We start from the raw sequence: 24292 nt of genomic DNA on the forward strand, positions 1-24292 counted from the left end.
GTCGCCAGGCTGGAGTGCAATGGTGCGATCTTGACTCACTGCAACCTCTGCCTCCTGGGTTCAAGTGATTCTCCTGCCTCAGCCTCCTGAGGAGCTGGGATTACAGGAGTGCACCACCTGTAATTTTCGTATTTTTAGTAGAAACAGGGTTTCACCATGTTGGCCAGGCTTGTCTCAAACTTCAGAACTCAAGTGATCTACCTGCGTCGGCCTCCCAAAGTGCTGGGATTGCAGGCATGAGCCCCTGCGCCCAGCCTAACTACTACTAACTCTTACATAGCATTTTACAGTAGACAAAACCTTTTCAAATCCATCTATCAGGGCCTGTGTGCCTAATCCTCTTTTATGCCACTTGTATAGATGCTGGAGTTGTGGCAGAATGCATAACTTGCTCCTCTTTTCTCCTAGAACATTTTGGAATCTTCTATTAGAGCTCCATTGCTATGTTGACATGGTTTATTTTATGACTGTATTCTCCACTAAATTTCTTAGGTAAAGAGATGTTCTTCTTTACCTTTTATCACCCAGCCCACTGCCTTGAACATAGCAGACACTGAAACAAAAGGCCGGTGGGCCAAGGAATCCATGAAGAAATTAAAGAAAGAATAAATGCAAAAGCCAGTCACTCCCAAGCTTCCTGGCTTTCGCTACCATGAACCTTTCCCATCTCCTGATTACTGGTGACATCACATCTTGCTGCTGGGTCTTTGTCCTTAATTATTCTGTTATTTATTTGGAGCCTAGCAACTGAGAGATCTGGCCCCTCTCAGGGCCTCCTTTTCCAGAAACATGAGAAAGTTCAGGAGAAAAGATAATAACAGCTTAGTTTCCTCCTTCCTCCCTCATGGGTCAGCACAGTGCTTGAAGGTATGACCTCCCCACCCTCTCAGGCACATTTGCCAAGAGACTTCTCCGGACGCCAGTGCTGGGAACCCAGGCACTTGTCATCGACATCAGAGTCTGTTTCTGAGACTGTGGTGCCGCCTCTGCTGCCCCCATTGTCCCCCAGCACCTATTGGCCATGCAGGGCACCAAAATCTTGTGTTGATGTGGTTGCTCGGAGCTCTCCAACACTGAACTCAATATTCCCTCTTTATTTCCTGGTGATTGGACATTTCCAAAGGAAAATTGTGCCAAATAATACAGATGCCTGCCTTTCCCCCTGAATAAAGCATTGGAGTATTGAATAGACATAATCTGTCCAAACTGTAAAGTGCTCACAGAAACAAAAGATCCTTACTGGTTTGTGAAATCTCTTGTAGGAATCATAGCTACCTGGTTCTAAGAATTTCCTGATGTACCGAACCAGACTGGACCAGAATCCTACCCAGCAATGTTTCCCAGCCTGTAAACCTGAGAGATTCTCTGAAAAAAAAAAAAACCTGGGGGGAGGAATACACTTAACAAATTCCTATTTCAAATGTTGGAAAATACTACATACAAATTCCTTTTAAGGATATTTTCAATGATATCAATAGGTTAATGGTTCTGAGAATCCTTTGGTATAGAAATCTTATTCCATCCAGTATTTCCCAAATTCCGTTGAACACAGGCCTTCTTTTTTTTTCCTTCAACTTTTATTTTAAGTTCTGCGGTACATGTGCAGGATGCGCAGGTTTGTTACATAGGTAAACATATGCCATGGTGGTTTGCTGCACAGATCAACCCATCACCTAGGTATTAAGCCCAGCATTCATTAGCTGTTCTTCCTGATGCTCTCCCTGTCCCCACATCCCACAACACGCCTCAGTGTGTTTGTTCCCTGCCTCATGTGTCCATGTGTTCTCATTGTTCAGCTCCCAGTTATAAGTGAGAACACGCAGTGTTTGGTTTTCTGTTCCCACATTAGTTTGCTGAGGGTAACGGCTTCCAGCTCCATTCATTTCCCTGCAAAGGACATGATCTCGTTCCTTTTTATGCCTGCATAGTATTCCATGGTGTATATGTACCACATTTTCTTTATCTAGTCTATCATTGATGAGCAGTTGGGTTGACTCCAAGTCTTTGCTATTGTGAATAGTGCTGCCATGAACATATGCATGCATGTATCTTTATAATAAAATGATTCATATTCCTTTGGGCTTATACCCAGTAATGGGATTGGTGGGTCAAATGGTATTTCTGCTTCTATATCTTTGAGGAATTGCTACACTGTCTTCCACAACGGTTGAACTAATTTACACTCCCACCAACAGCATAAAAGGGTTCCTTTTTCTCCGAAACCTCACCAGCATCTGTTGTTCCTTGACTTTTTAATAATTGGCATTCTGACTGGCGTGAGATGGTATCTCATTGTGGTTCTGATTTGCATTTCTCTAATGATCAACGATGTTGAGCTGCTTTTCGTGTTTGTTGGCCACAATGAATATCTTCTTTTGAGAAGTGTCAGTTCATGTTCTTTGCCCATTTTTTAATGAGGTTGTTTGTTTTTTGCTTGTAAATTTGTTTAAGTTCCTTGTAGACTCTGGATATTAGACTTGTGTCAGGTCTAATTGCAAAAATTTTCTCCCATTCCATAAGTTGTCTTTTCACTCTGATGATAGTTTATTTTCCTGGGAAGAAGCTCTTTAGTTTAATTAGATCCCACTTGTTAATTTTTGCTTTTGTTGCAATTGCTTTTAGCATTTTTGTCATAAAATCTTTGCCTATGCCTATGTCCTGAATGATATTACCTAGATTTTCTTCTAGGGTTCTTATAGTTTTGGGTTTTACATTTAAGTCTTTAATCTGTGTTGAGTTAATTTTTGTATAAGGTATAAGGAAGGAGTCTAGTTTCAATTGTTTGCATATGGATAGCCAGTTCTCCCAGCACCATTTATTAAATAGGGAATCCTTTCGCCATTGCTTGTTTTTGTCAGGTTTGTCAAAGATCAGATGGTTGTAGGTGTGCAGGAACACAGACCTTCTTTATGGATCTAACATCTTTTAACATCCCATAGCACACTTTTGGGAAATGCTGCCTGAGGACCCTGACCCAGATGAGCTAGGGCTTCTTTTCTGGGAGAGCTGGCTTCTCTGGTCCTGGGTGAGAGAGCAAGGCTCACAGTCTTCCCGCTCTTCCTTCCTGGATGTAGGAGCTATTGTGTGGATTTCCCAACCCAAGCCCATCAACCCAGTGGGGCAGCCTCAAGGATCTCTGAAACCACCCCGGGGTTCTATACACAAACAACAGACATTCCTTCTCCCAGACCCGCCTAGTAGCAGAACTTGGAGTTTCTAAAGGAGCAGCCAAATTACCCACATGTGGGTTGCTGGTGATGCTGGCTAAAAGGAACCCTGGCTCTCGAGTAGCCCACTAAACACTCTGCTCCAATTGATTTGATTATAAGTAAATTCTCTAATTTCACCAATTTTCATCTCAACAACTACTACTATCCTTTACATAGCATTTTACAGTATACAAACCCTTTCTTTTTTATTATTAATTAATTTATTTATTTATTTTGTAGAGATGGGGTTTCACCATGTTGGCCAGGCTGGTATTGAACTCCTGGCCTCAAGCAATCCACCCCCTTGGCCTCCCAAAGTGCTGGGATTACAGATGTGAACCACTGCAACCAGTCCTACAAAACCCTTTCAAATCCATTTCTTTGGTTATCTGCAGCCACTCTGTGAAATAAGTATAGCAAACGTTATTGTTATTTCTCTTCTTATAGAAGAGAAGGCAGCACTCAAAGACCAAATTACTGTGGTTCAAGTGCTGGGCTCAGCTCTGATCTGTGTATTTAAAGCTTTGCATGCTTACTTCGTCAAATATTTATCAAGGAGCTTTTATCTATCCATTATAATGAAACACATTGCAATGAAGCCAGGTGACTCTCCTTACTACAGTGAAAGGTGCATTCTGCAAAGCACTGGTAAGAAACAAATGTAGGTTTTGATAGATAGATAGCAATCAAACGTGGCGGGGAGGAGACAGGCTCAAAGACCAGACAGAGGAGCTTGGGATTAGAGTAGAGAGCCTTGTTCGGTCTTTGAGCAGCAATGACTCAGTGTGTTTCAGGAAGATAAGTTTGGCAACAATTAACAGAATGATTTGGAGAGTGGAGAGAGAAGACTCAGGAAAGCTAGCTAGAAAGAGTTTAAATCAGTGCCTTTCAAATGTTAACGTATATACGAATTACTGGAGGATCTCATTAAAAGGCGCTGATTCAGTAAGTTTGGGCAGGACCTTAGATTCTGCATTTTTAACTAGCTCCCAGGTACTGCCAACAATGTTGATCCATGAGCTCCAATGTGTACCATCAAGGTTTCAAATAATCTAGCTGTCAGGTAATGGGGAGTTAGACTTGGAATATGACCATGTGTTACAGCCTTTTTTTTTTTTTTTTTTTTTTGGAGACGGAGTCTCACTCTGTCGCCCAGGCTGGACTGCAGTGGCGCGATCTCGGCTCACTGCAAGCTCTGCCTCCCAGGTTCACGTCATTCTCCTCCCTCAGCCTCCTGAGTAGCTGGGACTACAAGCGCCCACCACCACGCCCAGCTAATTTTTTGTATTTTTAGTAGAGACGGGGTTTCACCATGTTAGCCAGGATGGTCTCGACCTCCTGACCTTGTGATCCGCCTGCCTCAGCCTCCCAAAGTGCTGGGATGACAGGCGTGAGCCACCGTGCCTGGCCGTGTTACACTCTTAAATTGTGGTCTCCGGACCAGTAGCATCTGCATCACCAGGGAGCTTGTTAGAAATGCACATTCTCAGGCCCCATCCTGGACCTGCTGAATCTGAAACTCTGGGCTGGGGCACAAGAATCTGTGTTTTAAGAAGCTCTTCAGGTTATTCCCATGCACAGGCAAGTTAAAAACGTTATGCTGGAAAGCCTTAGGATAGCAAGGGATAGAGTTTAATTGCAGAATACTGGGAGGTCGTCACTACTGGGCATCCCAGAACTCTTTTCTATGATGTGATTTAAGACACTTCTGCCATTAAAAGTCATTGAGTTGCACAACATGTGAGTGCATGTAACGCCATTAACTGTCCACTTAAAAAGGGTTTGAGATGGTAAATTTTATGTTACTTCTTACCACAATTTTTAAAAATTATGTGATGCTAAGACCAGTCCCCCCTCTGGCTGCCTTCCTGACAACTGTTTACTGCTAACAGAGCTAAGCAGATGCCTGTATTTGGGGGGGCTCCTTCCTTCCCACTAGAACATTCACCTGGTGGCCAAGTGGCTCAGTACCCTGGAGAAGAAGCTGGAGGAGCACAGTGAGAACAGCCACCCAGAGTTCAGGGTGTTCATGAGTGCAGAGCCGGCACCCTCCCCTGAGGGCCACATCATCCCCCAGGGCATCCTGGAGAACTCCATTAAGATCACCAATGAGCCCCCCACGGGCATGCATGCCAACCTGCACAAGGCCCTGGACAACTTCACTCAGGTATGGCCCTGGGAGGGAGGCAAAAAGAGCAGCCCACCTCGCAATCAGCTGATGCAAACTGGTTGGGGGAGAGCATGCAACTCAGAAGGGAGTTGGGTGCTGGTTGGGCTGCAGAGCAATGCTGATGTGGGTAAAATGTTCCCACCTGACACCCACTCAGGGAAACCCCACTCTCCATTGCCAGATAACCCCAGGGGAGTAGAGCTCAGGACATTTCTTTGGCAAGAGATGTGGGGAAGCCTTCTTCAAGTTTACTGTTACCTAATATTCCAAGATGAAGAGGGGCACGTTGTTCTACATCTAATTGATAAGATACACTGGGTCGCACACTGATGGGCTATCTTCAGGCAAGGGGATGACACTGTCAATCAGATGATATCACTTGATGTCTACATGAATCTTGAGTATCAACGGTTCAAAGAATCCAGGTGTCAGGTAGTGGGGATATGGATTTGAAATGTAACTGCATGTTAGACCCCTTAAAGTATGGCCCCTGGACCAGCAGCATCAGCATCACCTGGAAACTTGTTAGAAATGCAAATTTTTCTGTCATCCCAGCTACTTGGGAGGCTGAGGCAAGAGAATGGCATGAACCCGGGAGGTGGAGCTTGCAGTGAGCCGAGATTGTGCCACTGCACTCCAGCCTGGGCGACAAAGCGAGACTCCATCTCAAAAAAAAAAAAAAAAATGCATATTTTTAGGCACCAATCTGAAACTCTGGGCTGGGGCCCAGGAATATGTTTTAATGAACCCTCCAGGAGATTCTTATACACAGTCAAGTTTGAGAATACTATGCTCCAGAGAGACCTAGAATATCAAGTGTTCAATTGCAGACCACTATGTTTCCATTATGGGGAATTTCAAGGCTTATGTTGTAGCGTATTTATTTGAGGCCAGGTCCAAGCCCATGGTGGCCAACTTTGTATATGAAGTTGCACTGTCAAAGTCTGTGGCCCAGGCCTCTTTCATCTTCTCAGGAAGGCACTATTTCTTGTTGGTTCTCTCTTGAGAGTTCCACCTCCCTGGGCAGGAGAGTACCCAAAGGCATGAATTGTAGCAGACTGGGGGCCATGGGATCACCTTAAAATCCATCTGCCACACCACGCCTTGGTGGAATTCAAGGAGAGGGTTCCAGCAGCTGCTGGGGAGGTTTTCTTCTTGGTTGTCATCTTGTCATAGTACCAGTGCATCTCAGGTTTCCCAGAAGCCCTGCTAGCTCACATGTGTCAGTTGGGTCATGCAGGTTATTTGAGATGGGCCATCCAACAGGATGACTGTGCCACCTAAACCAACATAAACCTTTGGGGCCTGGTTTAAGCCTAAAGTAAGATGAAGACCATGTGGCAATCAGAGTCTCAGAAGATTTTACTGACTTTGTGACACCCTTGTAGTGTAGGAGTCCAGCAGCCCAACTCTAGGGGGGAAGCTTCCACAAAGATTCCAGAAGCAAAACACATTCAATCCCCTCTGTACTCTTTTTCCCAGCTTAACTCCAAGGCAGTGATTACACCTGCTAAGATTCCACAACAGGCAAGAAAAGCATGGTAGGAAGAGAAGATATCAGGGATGTTCCCATGGGATGTACACCCATACCCCACACCCCAGTACACAACATTCTCATTGCATGTCACCCTAATCCCCATCAGCTACATTAGTGAACCCTATTAGCACATCCGTGTGCACAAACTTGAACCCTAAACCAAACCCCATTATAACCTGAATCTAAACCTTAATTCAATGCTCAGCTAAAGCCTGACCCTTCCACACGATCCCCCCAGGCTGTAGTCTTGCTGTAACTCAAACCCAAACCAGAATATATATGGTAATGTTTTCCAACACAAACCCTGATTGTAACCCTGCCCTAGCCAGCCCTGTATAAGAGAAGCTGTGTGTGAACATTAAAGGTGACGCTCTCATTTCAGGACACTCTGGAGATGTGTTCTCGGGAGATGGAGTTTAAGAGCATCCTCTTTGCTCTTTGTTATTTCCATGCGTTGGTGGCAGAAAGACGAAAATTTGGGCCCCAGGGATGGAATCGCTCGTACCCCTTTAACACTGGAGACCTCACTGTCTCTGCGAACGTCCTCTACAACTTCCTGGAGGCCAACGCAAAGGTAAAGGCCATGGACATTCAGGGAGCAGCCAGGTAGGGAGAGGGTTAAAATTATTTGATTTTGAGGGGTGAATCAGAGGGGTCTAGGATGGGGCCTGAGAATGCACATTTCTAACAAGCTCCCTCGTGATGCAGATGCTGCTGGTTCCCGGACCACAATTGAAGAGTGTAATACTTGGTCATGTTCCAAGCCCCACTCCCCATTACCTGACAGCTAGATTATTTGAAACCTTGATAGTACAAATCAGAGCCCATGGATCAACATCATTGGCAGGACTTGGGAGCTAGTTAGAAATGCAGAATCTCAGGTCCCACCCAAACTTACTGAATCAGCACATTTGAACGAGATTCTCTGGTAATTCATATGCACGTTAAGGAGGGCCACCTCTCACAAGGATGATGCAGTGCCATCCTACAGAAGGGACATGTGCACACAGAAGGGCTGCACCCCCACACAGGTGGGATGAGGCAGTGCCAACCCCAGGATTAGCCCAAAGGCTGAGAATAGTACAACTGTGAGGTGAGAGCCATGGATGCTCAGGAAGTCTAACTAGAGACTCACACAGTGAGGCAGTCCCATGAGAGTTTGTCCCGTGCCCCACCAGACCACACCTGTGTCTTCACAGCATGGCAGGCAGGCTGTGGATCGGCAGGAAGAGACTTCACACTCGCCTGATAGAAGTTCCCAGACTTCGCTAACAATCAGTGCTCTTCCAATTAAGGGAATATTCACCTCATCAAGGTTATTCTAGTTCAGGAACCAAACACAGAGTCAACAGGGCCACCACCTCTTCCTCGTGGGGAAAATGAACCAGACCCAGATGCCCTGAGAAATCCTTCTGTCTCCAGCCCTTGGGCCTGGGAAGCTCACTCCTCTCAACAGTAATGTTTCATTGCTGGCTTTCCTCCAGTGACCTCCCTCCCTAAGTTTCACACCAATGAACTTGCGGGCTTTGTTTATTCCGTTTGAACTTTCAAAGGGGACCGTTAATCTTGTCATTAAAGGCAGAAAATTAGAAAAGTACTCCGGTCCTCACTTTTCTCCATTTGACATTCACCTATTTAAAGGATTTCTAGGTAGAGCCTGCCTTCACTGTCACAGTTAAAAAGCTTGAAAGAGGGAAGGCATATATATATGTGGGGCTTGGGGTTGGCATCTTTCCTGTCTTCACTCTTTGATGTAATTCTTCAAGCTTTTTTTTCTTCTTTTTTTTTTTTTTTGAGACGGAGTTTCACTCTTGTTGCCCAGGCTGGAGTGCAATGGCGCGACCTCAGCTCACCACAACCTCCGCCTCCCAGGTTCAAGAGATTCTCCTGCCTCAGCCTCCTGAATAGCTGGGATTACAGGCATGCACCACCATGCCTGGCTAATTTTGTATTTTTAGTAGAGATGGGATTTCTCCATGTTGGTCAGGCTGGTCTTGAACTCCCAATCTCAGGTGATCCACCCGCCTCGGCCTCCCAAAGTGCTGGAATTACAGGCGTGAGCCACCGCGCCTGGCCTTCTTCAAGCTTTTAATGAACTCCCCAAACACCCCTAACCCTACTGGGCACTGGGGGTATGAAGAAAAATAAGACATTGCTCCCAATCTCAAGAAGCGTCCCCTCTTGTGGCTTCCTGTGCTGTCCAGATGGCAGGCCAGCTCCAACGCCTGTGTGGAGGTCTTCCTTCCTTCCTCTCTTTCTTTCCCCCATCACTCAGGTCCCCTATGATGATTTGCGCTACCTGTTTGGAGAGATCGTGTATGGAGGCCATATCACAGACGACTGGGACAGAAGACTCTGCAGAACCTACCTGGGGGAATTCATTCGACCAGAAATGTTAGAAGGAGAACTGTCTTTGGCCCCAGGGTTCCCACTCCCAGGCAACATGGACTACAATGGTTATCATCAGGTGAGGCTCTGCTCTGTGCTTCTGATGGAGTGAGGGTGCTCACAGGGACCTGGGTGTTCCTCCCACGCTGACTGCACCACCAGGGAAGCCTCTGCTGGGACATCACCATGGGCTGCAGGCAGGGGCCGGGGCAAAAGGGCTTAGACAGCTGAGCGCATGTCAAATCTGGTCCTATGCCCCAAGCCTGCCCTGTTTAAGTTGAGAGATACGGGATTTCTAGCCTCAAATCAATAATCAAATGGAGGCTTTGAAGATCTTTCTATTCTTGATGTTTGGTTCAGTCATTCTATGTGTTGCTGTTTTCTACAAATAACATCTGGGACAGTTATTCGGTTGTTTTCACTTGGGATGTTGACAAAGCCTTTTTTTTTTTTTTTTTTTTGAGATGGAGTCTTGCTCTGGCACCCAGGCTGGAGTGCAGTGGTGCGATCTCGGCTCACTGCAAGCTCCACCTCCCGGGTTCACGCCATTCTCCTGCCTCAGCCTCCCAAGTAGCTGGGACTACAGGCGCACGCCACCACGCCCGGCTAATTTTATTTTTGTATTTTTTTAGTAGAGACGGGGTTTCAGCCTGTTAGCCAGAATGGTCTCGATCTCCTGACCTCGTGATCCACCCACCTGGGCCTCCCAAAGTGCTGGGATTACAGGCGTGAGCCACCGCGCCTGGCCTGACAAAGCCGTTTTTCATGGAGCAAAATTTCAGGCAAGACCTTAGCCAACTTTTGGTAAAGTTTCTGTTGGTGATTCTAAATATCCCTGGAGGAGCATGGTCTTGTGCGAAGATCACTCAGGTCACTCACCCCTCTCACTCCCCGTTGGTGGCTATGAACACAGGCACATACCACATACGTATGCCACAGTCAGCATTCTCATGAAGGTTTTCTTTTCTTTTCTTTTTTGAGATGGAGTCTTGTTCTGTCACCCAGGCTGGAGTGCAGTGGTACGATCTTGGCTCACTGCAACCTCCACCTCCCCGGTTCAAGCTATTCTCACTGCCTCAGCCTCCTAAGTAGCTGGGATTACAGGCCCCCACCACCATACCCGGTTTTTGTATTTTTTAGTGGAGACGGGGTTTCGTCGTGTTGGCCAAGCTGGTCTTGAACTCCTGACCTCAGGTGATCCACCTGCCTCGGCCTCCCAAAGTGCTGGGATTACAGGTGTGAGCCACCATGCCCAGCCTCATGGAGGTTTTCTTACTATTACTTTGGTCTTTTATGTTGCTATTACCACAGCTATGTTTAAAGTATCCATCTTTGCCTATTTCACCTTCCATGGAAAACATTCTGAAAGTTTTTTTTTTTTTTTTTTTTTTTGAGATGGAGTCTCACTCTGTTGCCCAGGCTGGAGTGGAGTAGCGCGATCTCGGCTCACTGCAACCTCTGCCTCCCAGGTTCAAGCGATTCTCCTGCCTCAGCCTCCTGAGTAGCTGGGATTACAGGCGTGCATCACCACACCCGGCTAATTTTTGTATTTTTAGTAGAGACGGGGTTTCATCATGTTGGTCAGGCTGGTCTCGAACTCCTGACCTCATGATCCACCCGCCTCAGCCTCCCAAAGTGCTGGGATTACAGGCATGAGCCACCGCGCCCGGCCCAAAAGATATTTTTTAACAGTTTTTATTGGTAGGCTTTTGAACATGCCTAGAAAAACTCTTGAATATAAAACATAAGGGAAATATTGATCAGAGGAATATTAACTGCAAGCTTAAAAAAAATTTTTTAATTCATAAAACTTAAGGGTAAATTGTAAAAGTCATTTGATCCAGAAAAATTGGACCTATAAGAAGAGATTTAAAACAATAAAGCTCTTTAAGGAAAATAATAGGAAATGTTTTTAACTACTTCACCAAAGGCAAGAAGGCTTTACCCAGGAAAATTGTGCAACAGCGTCCCCTAGTGTCCATGGGATAATTCGACAGGAGGCTGGAGCAAGTAACAGGCAAAGGAAGTCTGTTTCTCTTATTCAGCAAGGGTGAAATTGATTTGCACATTTCCAAATGACTGAGGTACACTCTCTTTCTTATGCTTCTCTTTAATGTGTCAGTTAATAGATGGTTCTAGGGCATCTACATAGAGTCCAGGCCTGCACAGAACGCTGGAGGAAATACAAAAATGAAAATACAGATCGGCCCTTGAGGAATGAGCAGTCTATTAGACTAGGTGCTAATAACACCAAGGAATCGTCAGAATCATATCAGGAACAGAACTTGAGGGATATTTTCCCACCATCGTGTAAAGAGTCATGAAGAGGCACTCAAAGCATTCAGAGCCAGGCGCGGTGGCTCCCGCCTGGAATCCCAGAACTTTGGGAGGTCAAGGCTGGAGGATCACTTGAGCTGATGAGTTAGAGACCAGCCCAGGCAACACAGTGAGACCTCATCTCTACAAAAAATAGAAATAAAAAATCGGCTTGAGCATGGCGACATGTACCTGTATTTCCAGCTACTTGGGAGACTGAGGTGGAAAGCACTTGAGCCTGGGAGGTGGAGGCTTCAGTGAGCTGTGATAGTGCTATTGTACTCTAGTTTTTTCAGCAGAGTGAGAGCCTGTCTCACACACACACACACACACACACACACACACAATAAAATAAAATAAAATAAAAATAAAATAAAAACTGAGCCTTAGCCACTGGTTAGGATTTTTAGGCATTAGGCATGGCAGACTCTAGCCACTAGCACTCACCACAGAAAGGAACTGCTAGGGTGATGCACAGTTTCAAAATTTTTTTTATTTGAATACCTTTCACCAGGGGTGCAAACTCTCCAGTTTGCAGCCAATCTCACCTCCCTCGTCCTAAGCCCAATTCACTCGTTTATTTTGCATGCACCGTCCCATGTACGTGTTCAGGTTTATCATCTCTGATTTAGATGGAGGGGAGAGAAAAACAAGAAGGAAAGGTCTGGAATCCTAGAAGAGCTTAAGTAAAATCACTAGGGAGGGATTCGTATTTTTGAAAGACTATGAGAAGTCCTCCTCTGGTCTGCAGGAAAGAGTTCTCAGGGAGGAGTGGGAGACAGTGGGACTGGAGATAGATAAAGTCATCTAAGCCTCCCAGAAAAGAGAGAATGATAGAATGAATGTGGAAGTTCTGGGAAACGGGTCCAGCCGACAAAAACAGATGATGTCAAGGTGCACTAATAGGTGGAGAGGGTGCTGAAGTCAACCAGGGATGGCGAGCAGCGTCCCCTGGAGGGGGGATACTAGCCCATGGACTCCCTGCGGAGGACAAGCCGGTGTGGGAGATGGGAGGTACTTGTTGGTTTCTTTTTAAGTGAGCTTACCCTTGATTTTCAGTACATCGATGCGGAGCTGCCCCCAGAATCCCCCTACCTCTATGGACTCCACCCGAACGCAGAGATTGGCTTCCTGACCCAAACCTCAGAAAAGCTCTTCCGCACTGTGCTGGAGCTGCAGCCTCGGGACAGCCAGGCCGGAGATGGAGCAGGGTCCACAAGAGAAGAAAAGGTGTGTGTGGTGGGGACTGCCTGAGATCGCTCTGGGGGAGCCCGAGGATCATAGATGCACACCTTTCTCCCGCTGGCCATTTTGGCAGTACACAGCATAGACAACACACAAGGCACCAACCACCTGCAGCCTGGAGATGCTTGCCTGTCACCGCCAAGAGCCCCTCCCCTCCCCCATCATCACCATGCTGGCCATCAGTTAAATCATAGAAAGTCCCTGCCATTGGGTTCAGCAGTTTTCTTTGCCGGTCCACCCAAAGTCCATTTTTATTCATCTTCTCTGCTAAAGAGAAGAAAGGGCAAGGCTGAACAGTGGTGGCTTGGGAACCTTGAATGTGACTTCCTGATCCCCTGGCAAACCAAGCAAGGATGGGCAAGGGGCTGCCCCTAAGCACCCCCACCTCAGTTCACCGACCAGATGCCGGTGGGGAAGAACACAGTCCTTCACAATGCAAACTCCTTCCCTTTGTGTGAATGGCTTCTAGTCCGAGAGTCTCTTAACACACAGTTACCTGCTACTAAGCACAGGACTTCCTGAAATTTTAGGCAGGTGGAAGGGAATCATGGAGTAGAAAGGCAGACCAGGGTGAGGTGTGGGTTTCAGGACAACCCAAGGCAACATGGGGGCTCTGATCCTGGTGTGGGGGTAGCTGAGGATAAAGAAAGAATGGGCCTCATGCCTGTAATCCCAGCACTTTGGGAGGCCAAGGTGGGCAGATCATGAGGTCATAAGTTCGAGACCAGCCTGGCCAACATGGTGAAACCCCGTCTCTACTAAAAATACAAAAGTTAGCCAGGCATGGTGGCAGGTGCCTGTAATCCCAGCTACTCAGGAGGCTGAGGCAGAAGAATTGCTTGAACCTGGGAGGCGGAGGTTGCAGTGAGTCAAGACTGCGCCACTGCACTCCAGCCTGGCGACAGAGTGAGACTCTGTCTCAAAAAAAAAAAAGAATGGGCCACCAAAGGGAAATTTCTCCATGAAATTTTTTCTGAAACAAGCTAACCAACTTCCCAAAGATAATTTGTACCAGCTCACATCCACCCCATGGTACTGCCTGGATTTTTTTTTTTAATTTAATTTTTCTAAGAGTAAGATTTCACTCTGTCACCCAGGCTGGAGAGTTCAGTGGCATAATCACAGCTCACTACAGCCTCCAACTCCTAACCTCAAGCAATCCTTCCACCTCAGCCTCCTGAGTAGCTAGGACTGCAGGTGTGTACCACCACGCCCTGCTAATTTTTTAAGTTTTTGTAGAGACAGGGTCTCACTATGTTGCCTAGGCTGGTCTTGAACTCCTGGGCTGAAGCAATCCTCTCACTTTGACCTCCCAAAGTGCTAGGATTATAGGCGTGAGCCACTGCACCGGGTCCTAGCTGGGTTCTTTAATTTAGAGATGCCATTAGGTTTACAAGTAAACATCCCTGGGAAGATTATCAAACTTTTAGGCTCTAGAGACTGATTTTAGGAAAGCAAACTGATACTAAAAGAGTTGGACTTTTCTATAAAGGTATGGAGTCATGTCATCAAAATAGTATTTCTTAAATTTTAATATGCCTAAGAATGTGCCCGAGAGATTGAAATTCTGACTCCGAGGCCTGGGGTTAGGTTGCATTGGCAACCTAGTGATTTTGATGAGGTGAGCATACTTCGAGAAAGCTGCTCCATATCACTCTACTCAGTCTATTCCACTATTTGATGTATAATTTGAAAATAAAGAGAAGCACCCACCCAGAATGAATAATGTTCCTAGATCTAAAACTGGAAAAGGCTGAGACTATATAGGTAATAGACTTAGAATTCTTCAGTCAAGGTTCAAAGAAGGTTCTAATGCTTATCATTTCCTTATCCCCTCCCCCAGCTAACCCAAGAAATGGGGTGTGTGTGTGCTTGTGTGTGTATTTCAGAAATGATATGAACTGTGATTACTTGCCATGCACACTGTGTGGGACACGTGTGCAGGTTACTGGGTGCACATCTGATCGTGCAGTATCCCAGTATTTGGCCATGGTGGTGCTTCTCACATAGCTCACATGTTCCTATGAGCTATGTTCCTTCCAGTCCACACAGCAGCTCAGCTCAAGTTGAGGGGCAAAGAGTCAAAGCCCAGAGAGTATTTTGTAGTTAAGAAGTAAATGACCGGGAGGTTGTACACTCCACATACACTCATGAACTCTTGACTCAATTCTGCTCCCATGTTTACATCTATATGAAAGGAAGCTGGGGATTTTAGTATATAGCTAAAGAAAGGGAGTGAGAAGGGAGGTCAGCATGTTAGATACATGGATGGATGGATGGATGGATGGATGGATGGATGGATGGAAGGATGGATGGATGGATAGATGGATAGATGGATGGATGGATGGGTGGATTGATGGATGGATGATGGATAGATAATGGATGGATGGATGGATGGATGGATGGATGGATGGATGGATGGATGGGTGATGGGTAGATGGGTGATGATGGATAGATAATTGATGGATGGATGAATGGATGGATGGATGGGTGATGGGTAGATGGGTGATGGATGGATAGTGGGTGGATGGATGGATGATAGAGGAATAGAGTTATGTACACTGAAGGGCATCTGTAGGAATATATACCAAAAAACTAATAGTTGAACAGTGTTTTTCTCCCACTGGGGGAAAAGTTAAGACTGTGGGAGGACTTTGCTTCTAATATCATGTGTATCAGAAATGTTTAGATTTTTCTGATAAGCATTTATTACTTTTCCAGAAAGGAAGAAAGCAGAAGTGTTTGTCTGTGGAAATAAGGTGGACCCCGTCCCTTGGAACCCACTCCTATCTGAAAGAGTCTCTGGGTTCCCTGAGCAAAAGAGGGCCCCATATACGTCTGTGGACCTGGGCCCTTCCCTATCAGCCCTCTCCCTCCTTAGGCCCCCACACCCTTTACAGCCTGATCAGAGATGAAACAGAACTCTGTGTCCCCACATCCTATGTATTTTGGAACAATACCTCCAGGTGATCTTTTCGTCTCTTTGTGAATAATGTCCAAATGGAAGCTTGCTGGTATAGAGCTGTTTTTTCAAACTCTGCTCCAGAGAAAAATATATATATAATTTTAGCCATTTGTCTTCTACCCCAGCAGCTGCTCTCAGGTACCATTAAAATCCGATTCCAGTTTTTGCTATGACAGCACCAAAGACCCATTCGTGACAGAGTGATTGGTTTTTACTTTCTTTTTTCTAACATCAGCTCTTTTCCTGGAGATGGCATTGTGAGTTAACAGTACAAGGCAAGGTGAATATTTATCATCCTTTACACTTATATAGTTCTTCATACATTTCAGAGACTGCCACACTCATCAGCTCATTTGATTTGATCTTCACATCAACTCTGGGAGTTGGGAAAGGGGACAAGTGGAGAAAAAGACACTCTTGGAAGTGTTTACAGTTGGAGAAAATTGAGGCCTAAGTAACTTGCTTACGTTCACATGGGTAATGCATGGCAGAACTGTGTTAACTCGGTCAGGCCTCCTTGGCTGCAAGCTACAGACACCAACAGAGCTTAACTAGGCAAGAAATAGCTCACTCTATCAAGGGAGTCAGCCTAAGAAGAGAGAAAAATCACAATGGCTCTAGAGTCCCAGGTGAAAGAAGGGTAGACTGTCCTTTCCAGGCACCTCCATCCTGCCAGTGGTTCCTTGGATTCCAGGCTTGAGATTCAAATCGTTGTGCTCCCGGGAAACATAATCTGATGGGCCTAACTTGGTTCAGGGGAAACTGGGCCCAGTGACTAAACATAAACATAAAACAATGGGGAAGACAGTTTCACAAAGGAGATAGGGAATTGTTCCTAGAAGGGAAGAGAGATAATGAACAGACAAAAACAACAGGTATCCACCACAGGCACCTAGAGCTCAGCTCTCAGGACTTCAGAAAGGGCCGGTGCTCGCTCACTCCCTCCCTCCTTCCCCTCTCCGTCTGTCCCAACCTGCTGGCTGTGTGGTCTATTATGTCTGCATTTGTTTCATTTTTCTTTCTCTGCTGACAGACCTCCTGGGCTTACTCATTTATTCCAAAATCGCAGACTCAACCTCCAAGTGCTTGCCCCAAATTAACTCAGAATCTCTGAGCCTCAATTCCAATTTTCCAGGAGAGAGACCCTACTTGTCCTAGCTCCCCTGATCTAATTAGCTGACAGTTTGTGTGGGGAAAAGAATCGTGGGGTACAACAGGAGGTTTACATGATAGATGAGGGTGTTTCTTCCAGAACTCAAGGATAGAAACTGCAGTGTTGCCTCATAGAAACTCAGAACTGAGTGGATGACCGGATAGATAGATAGATAGATGGATAGATAGATAGATAGATAGATAGATAGATAGATAGATAGATAGATAGATAGATAGATGATAGATAGTGATAGATAGATGGATAGATGATTGACAGATTAGATAGATGATCGATAGATATTGTATATAACTGTATATTGATATACTGTATCTGGATATAGACAGACAGATTTGTCATTGCTGCTCATCACTTCAGCTTCACATGGCCCACAGGGGCCACCTTTTGTCCCAAGTCTGTCTTATGGCTTTCTAGTTTGATTCCCATAGCCAACTGGATCAGCCTCTGAGTTTTTCAACTCCAAATTCTTCAAGAGGTATCTGTGTTCATCTTATTATGCGAGGCGTGCAAGTCCTAGGAACTTGGTCAGCCTATGAAGAGGTCCTACTGTGGTCAGTCAGTCCTCAGCCCTGACCTAGTTGACCTAGACAAGCAGGCAAGAGTTTGGCCAGGTCATTGGGTGGAGGGGCAGCAGACGATGGGTGATTGGCATCTCAAGTCCCACACTGCAGGAAAATGGATTCCTTCTGGAGAATAGAGCCCTTTCTTAACGCTGTGTTTCCTTCTGTGGGGCAGGTCAAGGCACTTCTGGAAGAAATATTGGAGCGGGTGACAGACGAGTTTAACATCCCAGAAATGATGGCCAAAGTGGAGGAGCGCACCCCTTACATTGTAGTTGCCTTCCAGGAGTGTGGCCGGATGAATATCCTCACCAGAGAGATTCAGCGCTCGCTGAGGGAGCTGGAGCTCGGCTTAAAGGTGAGCGCGGTCTTGTAAGGCATGGAGGGCACGTTGCTAGAGGACACAGCTGGACCCCTATGGGGAAGGAGCACTGGGGGACCTGGAAGCTGGGGAGCAGTTGTCCTGCAGCATCCTAGGTGCCCAAAAGGCATTACTCCCCAGAAACCAAAGTCTGGCCATGAGGTTGTCTGCAAGAACCAAGATGTTATGCAATCTTTGACATTTCTCGTCAACAAGGAAAGAGTCTACTCTTTCTACTACTAGTTACTTAGACAAGTTTACTTTCCTCACCATGAGACGATGTAAAGTGCCTAGCACAGAGCCTGTTCATTACTGTTCACCCCGATGACAGGTAAATGGGAGCTCTTGTTGCCTTTGAGGAGCTGAGGAAGGTGACTGCTATTGATTTACATTGGCTTGTGTTTTTTTTGTTTTGTTTTTTGTTTTTTTTTTTTTTGAGACAGAGTCTCGCTCTGTTGCCCAGACTGGAGTGCAGTGGTGCGATCTCGGCTCACTGCAAGCTTCGCCTCCCGGGTTCACGCCATTCTCCTGCCTCAGCCTCCCAAGTAGCTGGAACTACAGGCACCCGCCACCACGCCTGGCTACTTTTTTGTATTTTTAGGAGAGACGGGGTTTCACCGTGTTAGCCAGGATGGTCTCGATCTCCTGACCTCATGATCCACCCACCTCAGCCTCCCAAAGTGCTGGGATTATAGGTGTGAGCCACCGCGCCCAGCCTACGTTGGCTTGTTTATTAAAAGAATTGTAAATGAACACTCAGATAAGCCCTGGAAGTCCAGGTATGGAACATGCTGGTGCCTTCATCATGTCTGTCTCTTGGGGTTAAACAGCCAGGGGCACATGTGGATAGGAAAAACACGTATGAGATTTTTCACACGGAGTCACATAGATGATGAAACAGACTGCAAAATCTAGGTGAGGACCGGGCGCAGTGGCTCATGCCTGTAATCCCAGCACTTTGGGAGGCCAAGGCGGGCAGATCACAAGGTCAGGAGATCGAGACCACCCTGGTTAGCACGGTGAAACCCCATCTCTACTAAAAACGCAGAAATTAGGCGGGCATGGCGGTGTGCGCCTGTAGTCCCAGCTGCTGGGGAGGCTGAGGCAGGAGAATAGCATGAACCTGGGAGGTGGAGCTTGCAGAGAGTCGAGATCGCACTGCTGCACTGCAGCCTGGGCGACAGAGGGAGACTCTATCTCAAAAAAAAAACAAAAACAAAAACAAAAAAAATCTAGGTTAGGGTTTTTTTGTTTGTTTGTTTAATCTCTTAATGTTCTTTCTCCTTCCTCCACCCCACCTCAACATGGGTAGAAGGAAATAAGGAAGGAGAGACCGGAAGGGAATGTTGAAGATGGACAATATTTGGTAATGTTTCCAAATTTGTGCCAGCTTGTAATCAAATGAAGCACAAAATTCCACAGAGTAAATAAGAACTTTGCCTGTCATGTAATGCAGTTCCATTACTGAGGTACGCAGGTATATATTAGTAACTATCTTGAGTAGGTTTGCTGCCATTTGAAAGGCTTATGGAACTTGGGTAATGTGGCGCAGCCTGTTTACCCATTCGACTTCCAATTCATTCACTCATTTTTCTTCCGAGAGCCTTTGCTGCAGTTGGTGTCATGAATCTCAGAGCTTGCCTGGGCAAAGATGAAGGGTGTGGGAGGTAGTTGTCTTTTCTTTCAGTCTGATTCAAGCAGTGTGGATTGATGAGCCTCTTGGGCAAGTCTCAGCACTGCCTGCTGGAGGGTGCAAAGGAGATTGGAAAGGGAGCCTTCCCTTGCAGAAGGACAGTCTTGTGGGGAAACAAACACACACACTGATATAAGCAGGGCGGAATTAATTAAAAGCCACATAGAGAGACGCGGGAGAAGAAAGAAGAAACAAGTATTGTGTGTGGGATAAGGAAAGCCCCAGGGAAGCAGTGGCATTGAGGGGGTTCTGGAGGAAGGGTAGGACTGTGACAGGTGATCACAAAAGGCAGGGGCTCCTAGAGGCACAGGGCAGAGCAGCCCACGGTCTGTTCTCAGAGTTAACATGGTTTGGCTGCAGCTATAGGCCCACTCAGGTGAGCAACAGTGATAGGGTGAACTTCCAAAAGGTGACAAAACAATGATAGCAAAGCAGCGGGGGACCTTTGTCTACTGGTCCCACTGCTAAATGGAAGATAAACAGAGAAATCTCCATTCAAACTTGCTGTCATGAATCCCGGACTCTCCTTAGGACCATCCCCCAAGCTGGCCTGGTCCTCAGACTCTCCGAAAGTTTTATCACATGTTCCCGTGTCCACGCTCCAGTCCTACCAACCTCTAGGGGTGGGGCCTGGAAGTCTGTAATGTTTCATCACCAGCCATGAAATTCTTATGATGACTCAAGTTTGGGAAGCACAGCATGAAGGAAAGAGGCAGAAGGAAAAGTTAGACAGTGGTATCTGTGGCAAAATGAAGGTGCAAAGGGGATGGCAGCACAGTTCAGAGAAGAGAGTTTTAAGTCTAGGGAATGGATAAAACTGAGCTGGCCAGAAATGAGAACAGCAGGGAAAAGAGGCAAAGCAGGTGACTTGGCAGGAGAGGTTCGCAGGATGGTCTGGCCTGTGAGTGAGAGGTGGAGGGCCCGAGTGGGGCAAGTCCCTCAGATGGAGCAGCGAGGAATGTCAGCTCCGAGCTCTTCCCAGAACACTGGTGGAAGGCACGCTTGGCTTTGCTGACCAGCTTACCTGGCACGGGGAAGGGGAAGAGGAAATTCTGCTTGAGGTTTTCCTTCCTCACTTTCTTTGTTTAACAATCACTTTATGCTGGGCGCAGTGGCTCACGCCTGTAATCCCAGCACTTTGGGAGGCTGAGGCGGGTGGATCGCTTGAGGTCAGGAGTTCAAGACCAGTCTGGCCAACATGGCAAAACCCTGTCTCTACTAAAAATACAAAAATAAGCCAGGCGTGGTGGCGGGCGCCTGTAATCCCAGCTACTATGGAGGCTGAAGCAGGAGAATCGCTTTAACCTGGGATGCTATAACCTACAGTGAGCCGAGACTGTGCCACTGCACTCCAGCCTGGGTGACAGAGAGAGATTCCATCTCAAAAAAAAAAAAAAAACCACTTTAAAGTTCTGGGACTGTTGGAGCTAAACGATGGGAATACGCAGACATACAGAGTGGAATAACCAACATTGGAGGTGGCAAAAGGTGGGAAGGAAGGAGGGGGGTGAGGGATAAAAAATTACTTATTGGGTACAGTGTTCACTATTCCGGTGACAAGTACACTAAAAGTGAGAATTGCACTACTATGCAATATACACATGTGAGAAAGCTGCACTTGTGGCCGGGCACAGTGGCTCATGCCTGTAATCCCAGTACTTTGGGAGGCCGAGGCAGGTGGATCATGAGGTCAGGAGATCGAGACCATCCTGGCTAGCATGGTGAAACCCCGTCTCTACTAAAAATACAAAAAAAAAAATTAGCCAGGCATATTGGTGGGCACCTGTAGTCCCAGCAATTTGGTAGGCCGAGGTGGGCGGATCACTTGAGGTCAGGAGTTGGAGACCAGCCCTGCCGACATGGTGAAACCTCATCTCTACTAAAAAATACAAAAATTAGCCAGGCGTGGTGGTGGGCGCCTGTAATCCCAGCTACTTGGGAGGCTGAGGCAGGAGAATAGTTTGAACCCAGGAGGTGGAGGTTGCAGTGAGCCGAGATCGTGCCACTGCACTCCAGCCTGGGTGACAGAGCAAGAGTCCATCTCAAAAGAAAAAAAAAAGAGCCAGATTAGGTCCCCAGTCAGCAAGCCAGACTTTAAAACTTGAACAGCTTCACATCTTTAGAAACAGATTTTGTCAATCAGGAGGGGCAATCAACCACTGAAGCATAGAAAAAAAGCCTGACACCATCACACGTTTGCATGAAAAAAATTACTTCCCGGCCAGGCGCAGTGGCTCACACCTGTAATCCCAGCACTTTGGGAGGCCGAGGTGGGTGGATCACAAGGTCAGGAGTTTGAGACCAGCCTGGCCAATATGGTGAAACCCTGTCTCTACTAAAAATACAAAAAAATTAGCCAGGCGTGGTGGCAGGCGCCTGTAGTCCCAGCCACTCGGGAGGCTGAGGCAGGAGAATGGCGTGAACCCGGGAGGCGGAGCTTGCAGTGAGCCAAGATGGCACCACTGCTCTCCAGCCTGGGTGACAGAGGGAGACTCCATCTCAAAAAAAAAGAAAGAAAAGGAAAAAAAAAAGAAATCTGCACTTGTACCTGCTAAATATATAACAATATTTTAAAATTGAAAAAGAAAAAAAAATGCTTGCAAGCCGAAAAATAAAATAAAAAATTCCAGGACTGTTTCAGGTCGAGCATAGGGAAACATAGGGCAACTCATGTTATCCAACACATTAATTGGACAAACCCAAATGCTGTGCCCGGACCGGGCACCAAAGTTAGAAAATGTCTAATTTTTGAAGTCATTAAGTCAACACTGTTAGCATTCATGATAAAGATAGTGTTATTCACCATACTTCATATTTGACTGGATGGGAGGCCATAATGTCTACCTAAAAAGTATTAGCTACTGAAAGGCACAGCACTGAAAGCCTTGAGGACTACGGGAGCTCAAAGCACCCAAAAGTGGTAAAGGAAGGCATCATCTGGGGGTCACAAATATGTTCCCATAGAGAGGAATTCTTTTGGGAATTCACCACAGTTAGACATCTGTCTCTCAGCCTCACAAGATGAGGAACCAGGTCCTGTGAGTATCCCAGAGCTGACTGGAAGGGGTGCTGACTCCCACTAACCAAACTCACAAAAGCCTGATGTACCAAATGCCCAATGGCCAATTTATTGTGTTTCAATAACAACTAGGCATCATTTTCAAAGGGCCATATACTGACAACAGACTGCCCAGAAGTTATCTCCCTATGTAGGAAAACTACAGAAGACAAGTTCTTAGACTTTTAATGCCCAATGTCATTAATTAGTAGCCATTAATGACAGGTGACTACCGAGCCTTGAAATGCGATAGTCCAAATTGAGATGTGCTATAAGCTTAAATTACACACCACATTTCAAAGCCATAAGACCAAAAACTGTAAAATAGTCTAGTAATTTTATATTTATTATATATTGAAATGATATTTGGTATTTTAGATATATTGAGTTAAATGAAAGTTAAATTCACCTGTTTGGTTTTTTACTTTTAAAATGTGAATTCCAGAAAATTTTTAATTAACTATGTGGCTCTCCTATGTGGTTTGCATTCTATTTCATTTAGGCAGTGCATATCTTAGATGAAGCCATGGCCAGCCCAGAATCTGGGAGGGGCTGGGAACTAATTTTTTTTTTTTGGAGACAGAGTCTCGCTCTGTTGCCCAGGCTGGAGTGCAGTAGTGCGATCTCGGCTCACTGCAACCTCTGCCTCCCGGGTTCAAGCGATTCTCCTGCCTCAGCCTCCCGGCTCCCGCCACCACGCCCAGCTAATTCTTGTATTTTTTTAGTAGAGATGGGGTTTCACCATATTGGCCAGGCTGGTCTCAAACTCCTGACCTTGTGATCCACCCACCTCGCCCTCCCAAAGTGCTGGTCTTACAGGTGTGAGCCACCGCGCCCGGCCAGGAACTGATTTTTATCGTTCAAACGTGTGATGGCATCAGGCTTTTTTTCTATGCTTCAGTGGTTGATTGCCCCTCCTGATTGACAAAATCTGTTTCTAAAGATGTGAAGCTGTTCAAGTTTTAAAGTCTGGCTTGCTGACTGGGGATCTAATCTGGCTCTTTTTTTTTTTTTTTTTTGAGACGGAATCTCGCTCTGTTGCCAGGCTGGAGTGCAGTGGCATGATCTCGGCTCACTGCAACCTCCACCTCCTGGGTTCAAGCTATTCTGCCTCAGCCTCCCAAGTAGCTGGGATTACAGGTGCCCGCCACCATGCCCGGCTAATTTTTGTATTTTTTAGTAGAGATGAGGTTTCACCATGTTGGCCGGGCTGGTCTCGAACTCCTGACCTCAAGTGATCTGCCCGCCTCGGCCTCCCAATGTGCTGGGATTACAGGTGTGAGCCACTGCACCCAGCCTGCCCTGGCTCTTTGTTCTGATGCACTGTGTGTTGACTTCAATAGTTCAGGTCTGGAAGGGTGGGCCGTGTTATGGCCCTTTCATCCCCACCCACTGGGCAGCTATCCTGGCCCCTATGCCTTTGGCCTTCCAGTACTATACCAGAATACCTGAATAGAAAGGCTGCTGCCAGCCCAGCCTGGAAGCCAGCCTGAAAGGAGTGGGACCCTTATCACTTTCACTTCTTCCCATGTCCTCAGCTCCCAGTGTCTTAAACAAATGAAAGCTCCTTGCTAAGAACATTTTCATAGAGAAGAAAAAGCAGAGAAGAGCTAAGCCTC

At 46.4% G+C, this 24292-nt stretch overlaps 1 protein-coding gene across 1 annotated transcript in view; it reads left to right on the forward strand.

Annotated features, from left to right (window-relative positions):
- Nucleotides 1–24292, forward strand: part of DNAH9 (dynein axonemal heavy chain 9) — a 379881-nt gene that overhangs the window by 332508 nt on the left and 23081 nt on the right. The window contains exons 63-67 of the mRNA XM_054456248.2: nucleotides 5149–5376; nucleotides 7299–7490; nucleotides 9192–9383; nucleotides 12680–12850; nucleotides 17737–17919. Coding sequence (XP_054312223.2) covers nucleotides 5149–5376; nucleotides 7299–7490; nucleotides 9192–9383; nucleotides 12680–12850; nucleotides 17737–17919 — 966 coding nt within the window. The remainder of the gene's footprint in view (nucleotides 1–5148; nucleotides 5377–7298; nucleotides 7491–9191; nucleotides 9384–12679; nucleotides 12851–17736; nucleotides 17920–24292) is intronic.

This window comes from Pongo pygmaeus, chromosome 19 (assembly GCF_028885625.2).
Source record: "Pongo pygmaeus isolate AG05252 chromosome 19, NHGRI_mPonPyg2-v2.0_pri, whole genome shotgun sequence".
Lineage (NCBI taxonomy): Eukaryota > Metazoa > Chordata > Mammalia > Primates > Hominidae > Pongo > Pongo pygmaeus.